At 38.9% G+C, this 13,874-nt stretch overlaps 1 protein-coding gene across 4 annotated transcripts in view; it reads left to right on the top strand.

Annotated features, from left to right (window-relative positions):
- The window catches only part of Ubr5 (ubiquitin protein ligase E3 component n-recognin 5), a 119,624-nt gene that overhangs the window by 68,775 nt on the left and 36,975 nt on the right, over window positions 1-13,874 (top strand). For 3 of the 4 annotated variants that reach the window (XM_052747642.1, XM_052747640.1, XM_052747641.1), the window contains exons 19-28: window positions 146-300; window positions 663-860; window positions 4,227-4,437; window positions 5,673-5,799; window positions 9,616-9,767; window positions 10,179-10,274; window positions 10,607-10,730; window positions 11,354-11,451; window positions 12,742-12,890; window positions 13,323-13,414. In XM_052747642.1, the coding sequence (XP_052603602.1) occupies window positions 146-300; window positions 663-860; window positions 4,227-4,437; window positions 5,673-5,799; window positions 9,616-9,767; window positions 10,179-10,274; window positions 10,607-10,730; window positions 11,354-11,451; window positions 12,742-12,890; window positions 13,323-13,414 (1,402 nt within the window). The remainder of the gene's footprint in view (window positions 1-145; window positions 301-662; window positions 861-4,226; window positions 4,438-5,672; window positions 5,800-9,615; window positions 9,768-10,178; window positions 10,275-10,606; window positions 10,731-11,353; window positions 11,452-12,741; window positions 12,891-13,322; window positions 13,415-13,874) is intronic. The other variant, XM_052747643.1, reaches the window with a different exon arrangement.

Here is a 13,874-nt window from a genome sequence, read left to right as displayed (position 1 = left end):
ACTTAACAGTTCTTGCCCCGACATGCAGCATAATACATTAAATGTGGCTGATTTATTCACAACTGTTGTTGTAGAGGTTAAAATTTAGTAGATGCCAATGTGTAAGGTTTTTCTATTTTTCTTTTCATTTATGTGTCTTCGAAAGGTGTCCACGCTGTTTTGAAGACAGGAAACTGGGTACGGTACTGTATCTTTGATCTTGCTACAGGAAAAGCCGAACAAGAAAATAATTTCCCGACGAGCAGCACTGCTTTTCTTGGTCAGAATGAGAGGAATGTAGCTATTTTCACTGCTGGACAGGTAAGAGTCCATTTTACTTTTTAAGAGCAGATACAAGACTGGCATTGTACCACTTAGGGTTTGCCTATTAGAGAATTAAAAATATTGAGCACATTCTATTATGAGAGTAGTTTATTTGAAAATAAATACACATATTGTAAAGTCAATATTTATTCTCACCCCCCCTCCCTTTTTTTTTCTTTTTCCTTTTTTTGAGAGGGAGAGTTGATAAGGGTCTCTACCTTAGGCTGAATTTGAACTCTTGCTCACCCTGTTATATTTTATCCTCTTAAGTACTTAGAATTTTGGCAAGCATGGTCACAGTAGGTTTGAATAATCATTTTTGATTGGGATCAAGCATTATTATTTTTCATTCATTGCAGGAATCTCCTATTATTCTTCGAGATGGAAATGGTACTATCTACCCAATGGCCAAAGATTGCATGGGAGGAATCAGGGATCCTGACTGGCTTGATCTTCCACCAATTAGCAGTCTTGGGATGGGTGTGCATTCTTTAATAAATCTTCCTGCTAATTCAACAATCAAAAAGAAAGCTGCTATTATCATCATGGCTGTAGAGGTAATTTAACTTTGGAAAATAGACTCGGCATTTTAATTCAGAAGAAATACTGATATCTTGAAAATTCTTGTCCCTTCCCTATAAGATAAAATAGTTTATTAATAGAGCAGAGACAAGAAAAGTCAGTGATTATGGTATAATTTTGTTTAAAACATAAAGGCATATATGCTGTTGGGATAGCACAGTGGTCAGGGATCATACTGACTGTAGAGAAAACTTGAGGAAGTGGTCTCTGTGAGAGGGGCAAGAGAGGGGATTGCTGTCTGTGGTTCCAGGTGTCATCTTTAAGAATCCCATTAATGCTAGAAAAATGCATTTAGCCAAGAGGTGAGGATTGTGTTGGTTAGAGTAGCAGGTGGTAAGCCTAGATAGGCAGACACAGGGTGGCTTGTGTCCTTGCCTGAGGTTCCTGAACTGAATACCAATAGAATTTTGAGGTCGTGAACGGCATTTTTATTTAAAAATTAGTAACAAACTATTGGGGTTTTAGGGAAGAATGGACAGAAAAGAGATGTTTAAAGAATCAGATAAAGGCTAGTGTATAGTCCAAGTTAGATACAAAGCAAACTTGAACTCTTGAAAATGGGAAAGAGGGACAGATTTGATAGACTTGAAGGAAGTAGAAACTGAAAAGCTTATGACCTCTGGATGGTAATAGTCAAGGGAGAGCTGTAAGTGATGTGTTTGTGGCGGTGATAGGAACAGCTGCAGTAAAGGTGGAGGTGAAATTGCTCCGTTTAAATGGCTGTCGGCTGTAGAAGTGGAGGTGACATCACTAGACTCTGCAGTTTTAGCTGAGGTGGATTTAGGCAAAGGGGGGATGGAGAGATGGGGTTAGGAGGTATTTAAAGTGGCTGTGTTGGACAGCTTGGTGACTTGACCAGAAGGCAGAATTGTGGCTAAAAGGTTTAAGGTTCTGGATATCTTAGCTTTGGTTTTGCAAGTAGAATCAGCAAAATTTGCTGATGGCTAAATGCAAGAGATCAAATTCAGAAAGAAAGCGAAAGGTTTTTCTGTGTGTGTGTGTGTCTGTGTGTGTGTGTGCCATGGAGCACATTTGGAGGGCGGCACTCAAAGCTTTGTGGCGTTGGCTCTCTTCTTATTTGGGATCTCAAGGTGGAGCAAGAGTTGTCAGGATTCCGTGACAAAGCACCGTGAACTGCTGAGGTGTCGTCACAGCCCGAAGGTTTCCAAGAAGAAGCTGCTGTTTATTTATGGAGGAGCTCTAAAGACGTTTAGGAGGTCAGGGTTAGACATGTGACCTTGAGGGGGTCTGTGGTCACACATCCATGTGGACAATGGAGAATGAAAAAGAAAAAACAGACGCCAGAAAACTAAGAGACAGAACAAAATGCGGTGATTTGAATGTGGCGTGAGCAGAGCTACAGATTTGTTTGGTTTTGGTTTTAATCCCCTGTGCCTTTTGCTCTAGGGCAGCATAGCTAAGCATGGTGCTGATAGTGTGAGGCCATGCTAGGTCTAGCAGGTTGATGATGAAAACTCCTGTAGAGTTGCTGATGCCAACCAAGTGACGAGTAGGCTGTGTATCATAGCACTGTACTAACAAAATGAAAAAGCGTGTGTTGCTCAAGTGCTGTGCTTTGGGTTTTAGAGAGACTTGTGAGCATTGTGGCGGAAGTTCGCCCCGAGTGGTAGTTATTCCACAGTGAGAGCAGCCTTTCTCACATGTCCCAAGTGCTTTTAAGATTTACGTTCTCATGTGGACAGTGGCCTCTCTTCTTCCCCATAAAGTTGGGGGAGGGAGACTTTATTGAGGCAGTTTCCTGGCAGATTGTCCTTGTCCCTCTGTATTCCCATACATACCTGCTTGTTTCTAGTAAAAGTTAGAAATAATGAGCTTGCTTTTTAAGATAAAACAAGTGCTTTCTATTCTATTCAATGTTCCATATCTTTAGTTTTTTACTTTGTACTGTTTTTGTGTTTGTTTGTTTAAAAGATTTGTTTTTGTATGTATATGAGTGTTTGCAGGCATGTTTGTGCAGCATGTGGATTCCTGGTGCCTGAGGAGGCCAGAGCACAATGTCAGATACCTGGAACTGGAATTACAGAGGGCTGTGGGTACTGGGAACTGAATCTGGGTTCTCTGCAAGAGCATCATGTGCTTTTACCTGCTGAGCCAATTCTCTACCCCCTGAAGTACTTCTTTGTGCTGTGAGACAGCCAATGATATTTTCTGTGCACACCTTGGAGCACTGTTATGTCTTTGATAGTTAGATCTATTTTCTGTTTTGGAAATTGCACCCTATCACAATTCCTAAAGAGTTCAAAGTTTTTTGTTCCATGTACCACAGCATAAATATACACCTTTATTATTGTGTATGTATAGCTAGAGTTTTCCTGTCTTGCCCACAGTCAGGACAAATCTCTGTCACCCGCCAGTCCCACAGCAATCAGACCCAACCAAGTAAACACAGAGACTTATATTGCTTACGAACTGTATGGCCGTGGCAGGCTTCTTGTTAACTTTTCTTACAGCTTAAATTAATCCATTTCCATTAATCTATACCTTGCCACATGGCTCGTGGCTTACCGGCATCTTCACATGCTGTTTGTCATCATGGCGGCTGGCAGTGTCTCTCTCTCTCTCAGCCTTCCACTTCCCAGCTTTATTCTCCTCCTTGTCCCGCCTACACTTCCTGCCTAGCCAATGGCCAATCAGTGTTTTATTTATTGACTAATCAGCAACACATTTGCCATACAGAACATCCCACAGCATGTATGTATATGATTGGGGCGTGGTACTGGGAGGTACATGTGGAAGTCAGAGGACAGCTTATGGGAGTTGGTTCTTTTCACCACGTGGGCCTTTGGGATTGATTGAGCTCAGGTGGTCAGACTTGGTGGCAAGTGCTTTTGACCTACTGAGCCTTCTCCTGGGCCCTGAAGTGTGACTTTTACAACCATGAGGTGAGAATAAGTAAGTTGGAATAAAATGTACATCCTTTGCTTAATTGCTAGTGTTCTAATTTGAGAGCTTGAGTAGATACCAGTTTAAATACCAGGGTGTCACTGGTTTATCATACCCCAGGCAATCCCATTCAGTTACTAGATGTATGACTGGTTTTCCATTAGCTGCAAAGTTGAGGTAGTTTTGAAAATTGAAAACATTTACTTAAGCATGTTTCACAGAAAGTTTCTACTCTTTTCAGTTGTCACTTAGACACTATCCTTCCAGAATACAGATGAGTTCAGCCACTTTTGCTAGGCCATTTGCAATCAATTTCTATTTATTTGAAGATCTGATTACATTATAGTGACCATGAGGCATTTTTGATGTATATAATTTTGGACATGTTTACTGTTCATTTCATTGAATTTTTTTTCCCCTCTTTTGCCTGAGTCCAGAAACAAACCTTAATGCAGCATATTCTCCGTTGTGACTATGAGGCCTGCCGACAGTATCTCATGAATCTTGAACAAGCAGTTGTTTTAGAGCAGAACCTACAGATGCTGCAGACCTTCATCAGCCACAGATGTGATGGGAATCGGAACATTCTGCATGCTTGTGTATCAGTTTGCTTTCCAACTAGCAATAAGGAAACTAAGGAAGAAGAGGGTAAGACTCAGAACCAAAACAAGGCCTCGGAAAGAACTTTAGGAAGAGAAATTGACAAATTCCTGTAGAGAACATATGCACTTTTTACTTTATTTTATATCATCTTGGAAGGTCTGACTTTGTCAGGTGGTAAAAATAATTCTAAGGGTTAGATACGGAAGCCAGTGGTAAGTTTGTTTTTATTGTCTTTAATTCTTGGAATAATAAAGCTGAGTATGTTGACAGTAAATGAACTTAACGAATTTTATAAGTACAAATGACTTTTTTAAAAAAACATTAAGTGTACATGTCTGTGTCTGTGGATGTGCACATGGTTGGGTACACATGCCTGAGAAGACCAGAGGCATTGGATCCCCTGGAGCTGGACTTACAGGCAGCTGTGAGTCATGGTGCTGGGAACTGGACTCTGGTCCTCTGGAAGAGCAGTAAGTGTTTTTAATTGCTGGGCCATCTCTCTACTCCCTAGAATAATTCATTTTTAAGTTATATGTATGTATGTTCATCTGTGCACGTGTGTGCCAGTGCTGGGGAGGCCAGAAATGTTGGATCTCCAAGAGATGGAGTTGCAGGTGAATGTGAGCTGGGGAACTTGGGTCATCTGTCAGAGGAGCAAGTGCTCCTAACTGCTGAGTAGTCTGTCTCTCCAACCACCTCTTCCCTCCCCGAAATGAATTTACACATAGGAATGTGGTGTTCTCAGCCAACAGAAATGTTTGTCCTATTGTTTGGAATGTAGGAAAAAAAAATAAGTTACTGGGTTGTTGCATGTTCCTGAAAAGTAAGGTGGTTTTTTATTTTGGCCATGGAGTTTTTAATTGCCTAAATGATGAAGAACTTAAGTGCAACTTTGTAATTATTTTGAATTCTGCTGATGCTATTGTGGTAAGTGCATTTTGAATTGTGATTTGCAAGTTTCATTTTTATTTCATAAGAATTCCTAAGATTTGTTTATAAATACCATACATATAAACTAAGATGGATATACTAATGAGTGAGTCATTTTATTTTATTTTTTTACTTAATAGTTAAAGGTAAATTTAAGTCTACTTAGTTTCTATGTTGTTGAAATGAGGCAGAATAAAGAAATAAAGGTCATAGTTCAATCTGTGTCTTGGAGAAAGTTACCTGCTATATTAATTGAAGCACTAACATGGAGGAGTTAGTGTTTACTGGCCAGTCCATACTATCAGTTGTTTTCAAAGTTTAAATCCTCATTTTTTCCTCTTATGTTTCAGAAGCTGAGCGGTCAGAAAGAAATACATTTGCAGAAAGGCTGTCTGCTGTAGAGGCCATTGCAAATGCAATATCAGTTGTTTCAAGTAATGGCCCAGGTAATCGGGCTGGATCATCAAGTAGTCGAAGGTAATACGATTTTTACAAGGAAAGTTTAATTGGAGGAAAAAGGTCCCAAGTACAGAAAGCAGTGTATCTCTTACTGTCTTGTGCATGAATTGGTGGGTCCTCTTTTGTTTGTTTTTGGCTTCTTCCAATAACACTGGGGAAATATCTGATAACTAATTAGAGTCTGAACACTAGGATCTCTGACAATTGATAAATGAGATGATTTTAAAACAGCTCAGACTTCATCACCTTTTGAATGTGTTCTGAACTTTTTATTCTTCTTAGGTAGTTGTTTTCTTTAGATGAAGAACAAGGAACACAATAGAGTCATTGACAACAACAACAACAACAACAACAACAACAACAACAACAAAAAACCCAACCCTCAATCTTTTAATTTTCATATTGCTTATTTAGGTCCATTCCTCAGATGTCTTAATGATCTGGGAAGAAATAAAAGGCTGGTGTGTATTTTGAATGTTTGATTTTAAATTTTCAGGTTTTCTGAGTTGTTGGATGGATAATCCTTTATAACCTATGAAAATTGCTAGGTGTTTGGCTAGATGATAAACAAAGACTCAGTAGTTTTCTGTAGGAAAAAGGGCAAGTTTATTTTAGATATGAGAGAGTCAAACTTCTTGGTTGTTGACAAACGGTATGTGAAAGCACTGCTCCCTGGGTAGTAACGAGGTAGGTGGAGAAACCTACTTCTGTCGAAAACACAATAGGAAAACACCTATTTTCTGCTACACACTCAATCTTTCCCTTTCAAAATGGTTTTTTCTTCAATTGGCATTAGAAAAGCTACCAAGCTGATAGTTTTCCTGAGCTCAGAAAGATGTAAAAGTGAGACTTAACAAAGAACTCTGTGACCAAATTATAATTTTAAATAGTACAGAAACATGTATACTGTACAGAATGGAAATTACTACCAGCTTATTTATCTAGAACTACATTAAGCAAAGTGTTTACTCTAAAATGGGAAGCAACTTAAATTCTTCATCAAGAAATTAGTCTTTGAATTATTTCAGGTATTTCATTTTCTCAGAGAAATTACAGGTGCCAATCACTTTGGACTCTGATATGGTTGGTCCAATGCCAATACTGCCATCTTTTTTCATATAAGGATTATTTTGAAGGCAAAGACTAAAAGGAGCTTCAAGAGTGGGCGATGAGTCACTCACAGAAATAAATTGGCAGAGTAAGCTCCTTTGAGGAATTTGCCGAAGATTCCACTGCAGTGCTCTTAACCAGTGCAATCTCAGGGCTGCGGTTGACCAGATGACAGCACAGGAGGCTGTTACCACGCCGGGCAGTAGGAAGTCACAGACTGCTTCACTGAAGTGAGCCCTCCTCTATCCTACAGTGGATTGTGTAGGCGATGCATGCCCCTTGAGGAGTATGCAGGCTGGGATTCCTGGGCTCTGAGCTCAGCTCTGATGCAGTTTCACTGTTGAATGGAATACTGTAATGACGTCAGTGATGCTATGACTCCAGTTTTGTTGTGTGACTCGATAGTTCCTGAGTACAAAGGGCAGATTTAGTGGAAAGCTTGATTGAGGCATCTGATTGCAGGTGTATATACTCTAGAGATTGTTAATCTGGAAGACACATGACCTTCACTTTTTTGTCACAGTGTTATATTTGAACATGACTGGATTCTAAGGCTTCTGTAGCATGGATATAACGTGCTTACAAAGAGGAAATTACACCATCCTTGAATTCTTCCATATTGTCAGAAAACACGATGACTCCAGGCAAGCCTGTATGAAGGAAGAAATGTCAAAACTCTGAATCTTAGCAGCCAAGGTGGTACCTCCTCAGTATTGTCCTCAGCCACTGAGGATCCAGGTGAATCTCCATGAATTGTGTACAGCATCTTGAAGAATAATTTTCTTTTTGTTTTTGTTTTTTTATTTTTTTAAGAATCTGTATGAGGAGCTGGGCAATATACTTAAAAGTGTTCCCAAGACCTAATGAAGAAAAAGGTTAAGGACAATTTTAAAAAAATGACAAGGAATGACCCCCTCATTTAATATTGAATTGACTACATCACAGCAACAAAGTTGGGAGTTACAAGTTCAAGATGAGACTTTGGTCCCAATTTCCTTGACTTATTCCTAATGTATTCTAAACTAGAAGTTGGAGAATACCCCACGTGTCTGCTTTGGCCTATGCAGTGTTAAGTTTTAAAAAATCTGAATGCCTTTAGATGAACATGTATAACATGAGCATGGCAAAAAAAAAAATAGTTTGCCACTCTTTCTCTTTCTTCTGACTTCCCTTTATAGTCATTATTTTATGTTTCTTACCCAGTAGGCATTTCACTGTGACTCTGGAATGAGCACTTTCCTTAACAAGCCCCAAGCACATTTATTTCCAGGTTATTTGCAGTGCCTCCCTTTTTACTACATTTTCCCATCTGAGCTTTGAGAACAACATGGTGGCATCCCCAGCATCTGTCATCCCAGTGCACAGTCACTGGTGTGCTCTGCCGTTGGGAAGAACCAGCTTTTTTTCCTCTGAGTGATGACTTTGAACAGAGAAGTGACTTTGACTGAAATAGTCACGGTACTCTGCTCCCTTCTGTCTTGAAAAACTTTCATCTTAAATTTCTAAATTGGGAAGTAGGGGGGACTGTTCAATATATATATTTATAGTAGTAAATCTTTTAAGAGGTAATACAAAATAAAACTTACTTTGGGGTCTTCCAGCACCACAAATACATTTCTAAAAACGCATTCTGTTCCTGTAAATAGCCTCTTCAAAGAGACTGTCGTGCCCTTAAGTTTTTCTTATAAAAGCAATAATATGTTGATATGGAAAAACACATTTACTCTGAGATTAAATAGTTGTTATAGTTGGAGACTCCAAACATTAACAAGATCATTCAAGATTTTTTTTTTTATATTACGCTTCTCTCATAAATTATTAGGTCTTTCAGACTAGAAGTCATATCTTGGGATTATGGCTGCATGGGACAATGAAGTCACCATCTGTTATCTTGCCCTTATAATTGAGTTTCTGCTCTTTATTTAGAAGCTTTAAAACTTGTGGCTCAGTGGAGGGATTAGTGCTCTCATCCTGAGCGTGATTGTGTGGCTGGAGTAAGCTTTTACTCAGGTACAGTACAGGTTTGTGTGTAGGAAGGCATTAGTTCCCCTATGAGGTCTTCGTGAGTAGTTACCTTTTTAGTGTAACCACCTGTATAGTGTTCTTTCTTTCTATAGCAGGAAGAAAAACCAAATCAAGTCCTAGACAGTAATATTTTTAGTTTTACTAATTTCTTGAGGTGTGAGTTGTACTGTTTGTTGAGGCTTTTTGTTTTGTTTTGTTTTTTTGTTTGGGGGGGGGTCTTTTTTGGTATTGAAAAAATCTGAATTGTTCTTTGTTTTAAAATTGCTCATGTGGATATTAGTTTAATTACTTTTGAGTTCACAGAAAAGGGATTTAGTAGGCTAATAATCGTTTTGTACTAATCAGTTTTATTGATATTTGTTATTAAACTTAATTTTTAGGAAATGGGACTGAAAACCTTTGTTGTAATGTTTAGCTGTAAATTTATCCTAAGTGTGTGAAAGATTATTTCTAATCTTCCTTCACTGAAACTTTTGTTCCCTTAGCTCTAGTTTGTTGGGGGCGTCAATTCTTTCAGTGTTACATTGGGTACTAGACCCCCCTAGCGTTATTTCTACCCTCTGCTGACTCAGTCTGTGATTACAGAATTGGCATTTGTACTCCATTTCCCTTGCCTGAGCTTCTCAGATGAGAACTTCTGTACACCTCCTGTCAGGTTAGACATGGTAATGAGTTCTGATTTTGTCCATGTCCTTCTAGTTTGAGATTACGGGAAATGATGAGACGGTCATTGAGAGCAGCTGGTTTGGGTAGACATGAGGCTGGAGCTTCATCCAGTGACCACCAGGATCCAGTTTCACCCCCCATAGCTCCCCCTAGTTGGGTTCCTGACCCACCTTCAATGGATCCTGGTAAGAGCTCTTGTTTTATTTAGTGTTTAATAAAAAGGCAAGGTTGTGAAAGGAGAAATGACATTTTAGTGAAATTATTTTAAAAATTGTGATAGTAGAATGGTGAACGCTACAACTTGATTAGTTGAAAATTTGGTCTAAGGGGTTTGTTTTTTTAGAATTTTCTCTGACATAATTTATTTCTATGTTGGTAAGAGGCTTGTTGATGGCCCCTTGATTGGTAATACATCAATATAAATGAATGATTGGCTCAGTGGATTTTCCATAGTCTGGAAAATAAATTTCCATTTAACCTTTTTTTTTTGGATTTGACCCTTGGTTTGTGGAGAAAAACCTTAAGGCCTGTTAAGGGAAAGGTTAGGGGTATGTTGCCCATAATGATATGCATCCTGCTGTTCTGTTTACTGAAAGATGGTGACATTGATTTTATCCTGGCCCCCGCTGTGGGATCTCTTACCACAGCAGCGACTGGCAGTGGTCAAGGACCGAGCACCTCCACCATCCCAGGTAAGATCAGACTGCTGTCGGCTTGACATACTACTGGATACAGAGCTCTGAATAAAGCTCATACTTTGGTCCCAAGGATTCTGTTTTTCCTTGCTTAAAAAAAGTATTACATGCTACATAATCTTCCATGTATATAATATAAAGTATGGTGTTTGCATACATACATTAAGAAATCAATTGAAATTTATAAAATGTGTTACTATGTTTAGTCTTTGTATTAAGTTAATTTGCTCTTAGGGATATTCTGGTGACTTACTCTATGCACCTGATAGGTTTTTCAGAACTCTCCTTCTTTCTTTTGCTTAGTACTAAATGACTCTGCTTTATTACAGGTCCTTCCACAGAGCCTTCTGTAGTGGAGTCCAAGGACCGAAAGGCAAATGCTCATTTCATATTGAAATTGTTGTGCGACAGTGCGGTTCTGCAGCCATACTTACGAGAGCTCCTTTCTGCCAAGTAAGAAGCTTGACAACCTCTTCAGATGAATATTTAGCTCAGTGACTTCCTGTTGAAATTGATCTTGTGACATATTAAAAGCAAGATCTATCAGTATATTTCTTCTGCTCTACTAATACCACGTTTATGAATCATCAGTATCCAGCTATTAAATTTTCTTTAGTGAAAGAGGTATTTTTGACATCAGAGAATATACCCTGAATGAAGAGAAACCAACTTTTATGGTAGTTGGATCAGAGTATATGTTTCTGTGGGGGGGTGGGGGAAAGCACAAAATGATGTTGACATGGGTAATGCATCACTTAGGAAGCTGAGGCAGGAGAATTGTGATCAGGGCCATCATAGACACAACAGTAAGATTGTTTCTCTAACAGCATCACAGAGTAGTCTTTCTGTGACTGAAACAAAAATACAGTTGTGTGTTTAGAATGAACATTCTTTTCTAGTGGACAGAAAGATAATACCTGTTTGTGTTTTTCAGACAGTGTCTCACTGTGTAGCCTTGGCTGGCCTGGAACTCTGTAGGCCAGGCTGGCTATTCATAGAGATCTGCTTGCCTCTGCCTCCTGAGTGCTGGTTTAAAGCTGTGAGCCATCACGCCTGTCTAAACTTTCTCATTTTAGGGATGCAAGAGGGATGACCCCATTTATGTCAGCTGTAAGTGGCCGAGCTTATCCTGCTGCAATTACCATCTTAGAAACAGCCCAGAAAATCGCAAAAGGTGATTAATATAGTTCAAGGCCTAAAGGAGCTGCTCATTTTTAATTTGAATAGATTCTCGTCACATTTACCAGTGCAATTATTCAAACCATATTTCTGTATATAAGCGATATAATTGAAACTATCAAGATAATTTTGTATGTATAAAATTTTGTTAATATTTTTTTCAAATACATTTCTAATTTTTCATAAAAAGCAATTGGTATGAATTTTTTACAACATTTTTAATTGATAGTATAAAATCTTCTGAAGAGTAATACAGTGTTGCTTGTGCTTTGTTGATGGATATAATAAAAGTTTATAGCAATAATGGACTGCCATATATTGCCATATAGCAGTAATAGACTACATTTGACTTTGAGTTCTTGCTTATAGCAAGAATTAAGGAATATCAGTTTCTGCCATTTAGTTCTTAAAAGATGAATTATCTTTTTTTTAAACAATGGTATTAATAACTTGCAATATGGTTTTTAATTTACTAAATAAAGCAGAGACTCAGAGTCTTGGTTTTTTGAGACAGTTTCTTACTATGTAGATGAGGCTAACCTCTAATTTGATCTCCTGCCTCTGCCTCTAGTGTGCTGGGATTATAGGTGTACACTGTCGCGTCTGACTAAGACTTGAGTCTTAACTACTGGACACAGGACTAAGGATTCCGGTGGCCAGAGTGTGTACTGTCATCACATACAGTGACAGTAGAGTCAGTTGGAGTGTGTACTGTCATCACATAGAGTGACAGTAGAGTCAGTTGGAGTGTGTACTGTCATCACATACAGTGACAGTAGAGTCAGTTGGAGTGTGTACTGTCATCACATACAGTGACAGAGTCAGTTGGAGTGTGTACTGTCATCACATAGAGTGACAGTGGAGTGTGTATTGTCATCACATAGAGTGACAGTAGAGTCAGTTTTGCCTTTTTTGCTCCAGAATTGGTTGGATTTTTTTATACATTGAGTTAAGCAAATGATTTTCAGGTATGTGGCTATTATGTATTCATGTATGTCTGTGCACCATGTGTGTGCCTGCTCAGGCCACAGGTGGTTATCCGGTCTCTGGAGACCGTAGTTAAACACAGTTTTGAGCGGTTAGGTGGGTGCTGGGTACCCTGATGAGCATCCAGTGCTTAGCACTTGAGCCATCTCCAGCTAGATTTGGGAAATTTCGACTAACAAAAAATTTTAATTAATATGAAGTGGCTTCTAATTATAGTGAATATGTATTAGGGCTCCTCAGTTGTGGTTGTGATTAAGTCTTTCCTGATAGATGAATTTCTGTGTTCTTAATATTTTAGCCGAAGTGTCCTCAAGTGAAAAAGAGGAAGATGTGTTTATGGGAATGGTTTGCCCATCAGGCACTAACCCCGATGACTCTCCTCTGTATGTCTTGTGTTGCAATGACACCTGCAGTTTCACGTGGACTGGAGCAGAGCACATCAACCAGGTAAGTGATGCCGACGTCTCTGCCGTTTCCTTCCCTCCTTTTTTAGAGGTAGAAGTGTGCAAATAGGTCTAGTATTTTCTTTCAGTTTTAAGATAATACAAAGAATTAATTTTGATTTAATTCCTACATAAATAAGGCAAAAAAGGATCATTCGTTACTCAAATATGGGAGATTATTAGAATTAGGTCTTCGCAGGTGGTAGACTGTGATCCACGGCTCTTGATTCAGATTTTATAATTATTGTCTGACATACAGATTATTTTGATGTACTAGTAGTATTTGGTTGTCATCCTTTGACGTTGTCAATTGCACATTCATCATGTCCTCCTTGTTTCCCAAGCACCTTACCGTCACCCTGCATTAGCTGTGATTAAATTATACTGAGATATGCATTAATGACTCTTTTTAAAAAGTGACCCATTGTAATTTCAGGACATTTTTGAATGTCGCACTTGTGGTTTACTGGAGTCACTCTGTTGTTGTACAGAATGTGCCAGGGTCTGTCATAAAGGGCATGACTGCAAGTAAGTCCAGTTGTATTTTTTAAAAATCTTACAAACTATTATGCTTCAGTTGTTGCAAGTTTAGAAATGTTTGTTTTCCTCGCATTTCAGTTGATACATACAGAAATGTGGCTTTTGATTTTTTTGTATTGTCAGATGCTTGTTTTCTGTTCTGTGTAGTCCTCCTTAACGAAAAGCAGGACAGTGGGCTAAGGAATGTGTGATTATTTTTTAAATGCTTTCATCTTTTACCCTCAGCGGAGTCCTAGCTGGTTTTGTTAGTTTTCACAGACCTGCAATAAAACTATGCAGCACCTAATGTCTGCAGTGTCTCAATGTTACCAACGGGAACCCTACTATAAATAGCAACAATATGTGGCTGTCATAGGTAATAGAAAGTGGCCATCAGAACCCTCCTCCCTTCGTCTGGGCTTGCTGAGATGGCTCAGCTGGTAAAGGCACTTGCTCCAAATCTGATGCA

Source organism: Peromyscus californicus, unplaced genomic scaffold (genome assembly GCF_007827085.1).
Source record: "Peromyscus californicus insignis strain IS unplaced genomic scaffold, ASM782708v3 Scaffold_20__1_contigs__length_68692818, whole genome shotgun sequence".
Classification (NCBI taxonomy): Eukaryota; Metazoa; Chordata; class Mammalia; order Rodentia; family Cricetidae; genus Peromyscus; species Peromyscus californicus.
Note: the sequence above shows the minus strand (reverse complement) of the source record. Positions and strands in the feature narration are given on the sequence as shown.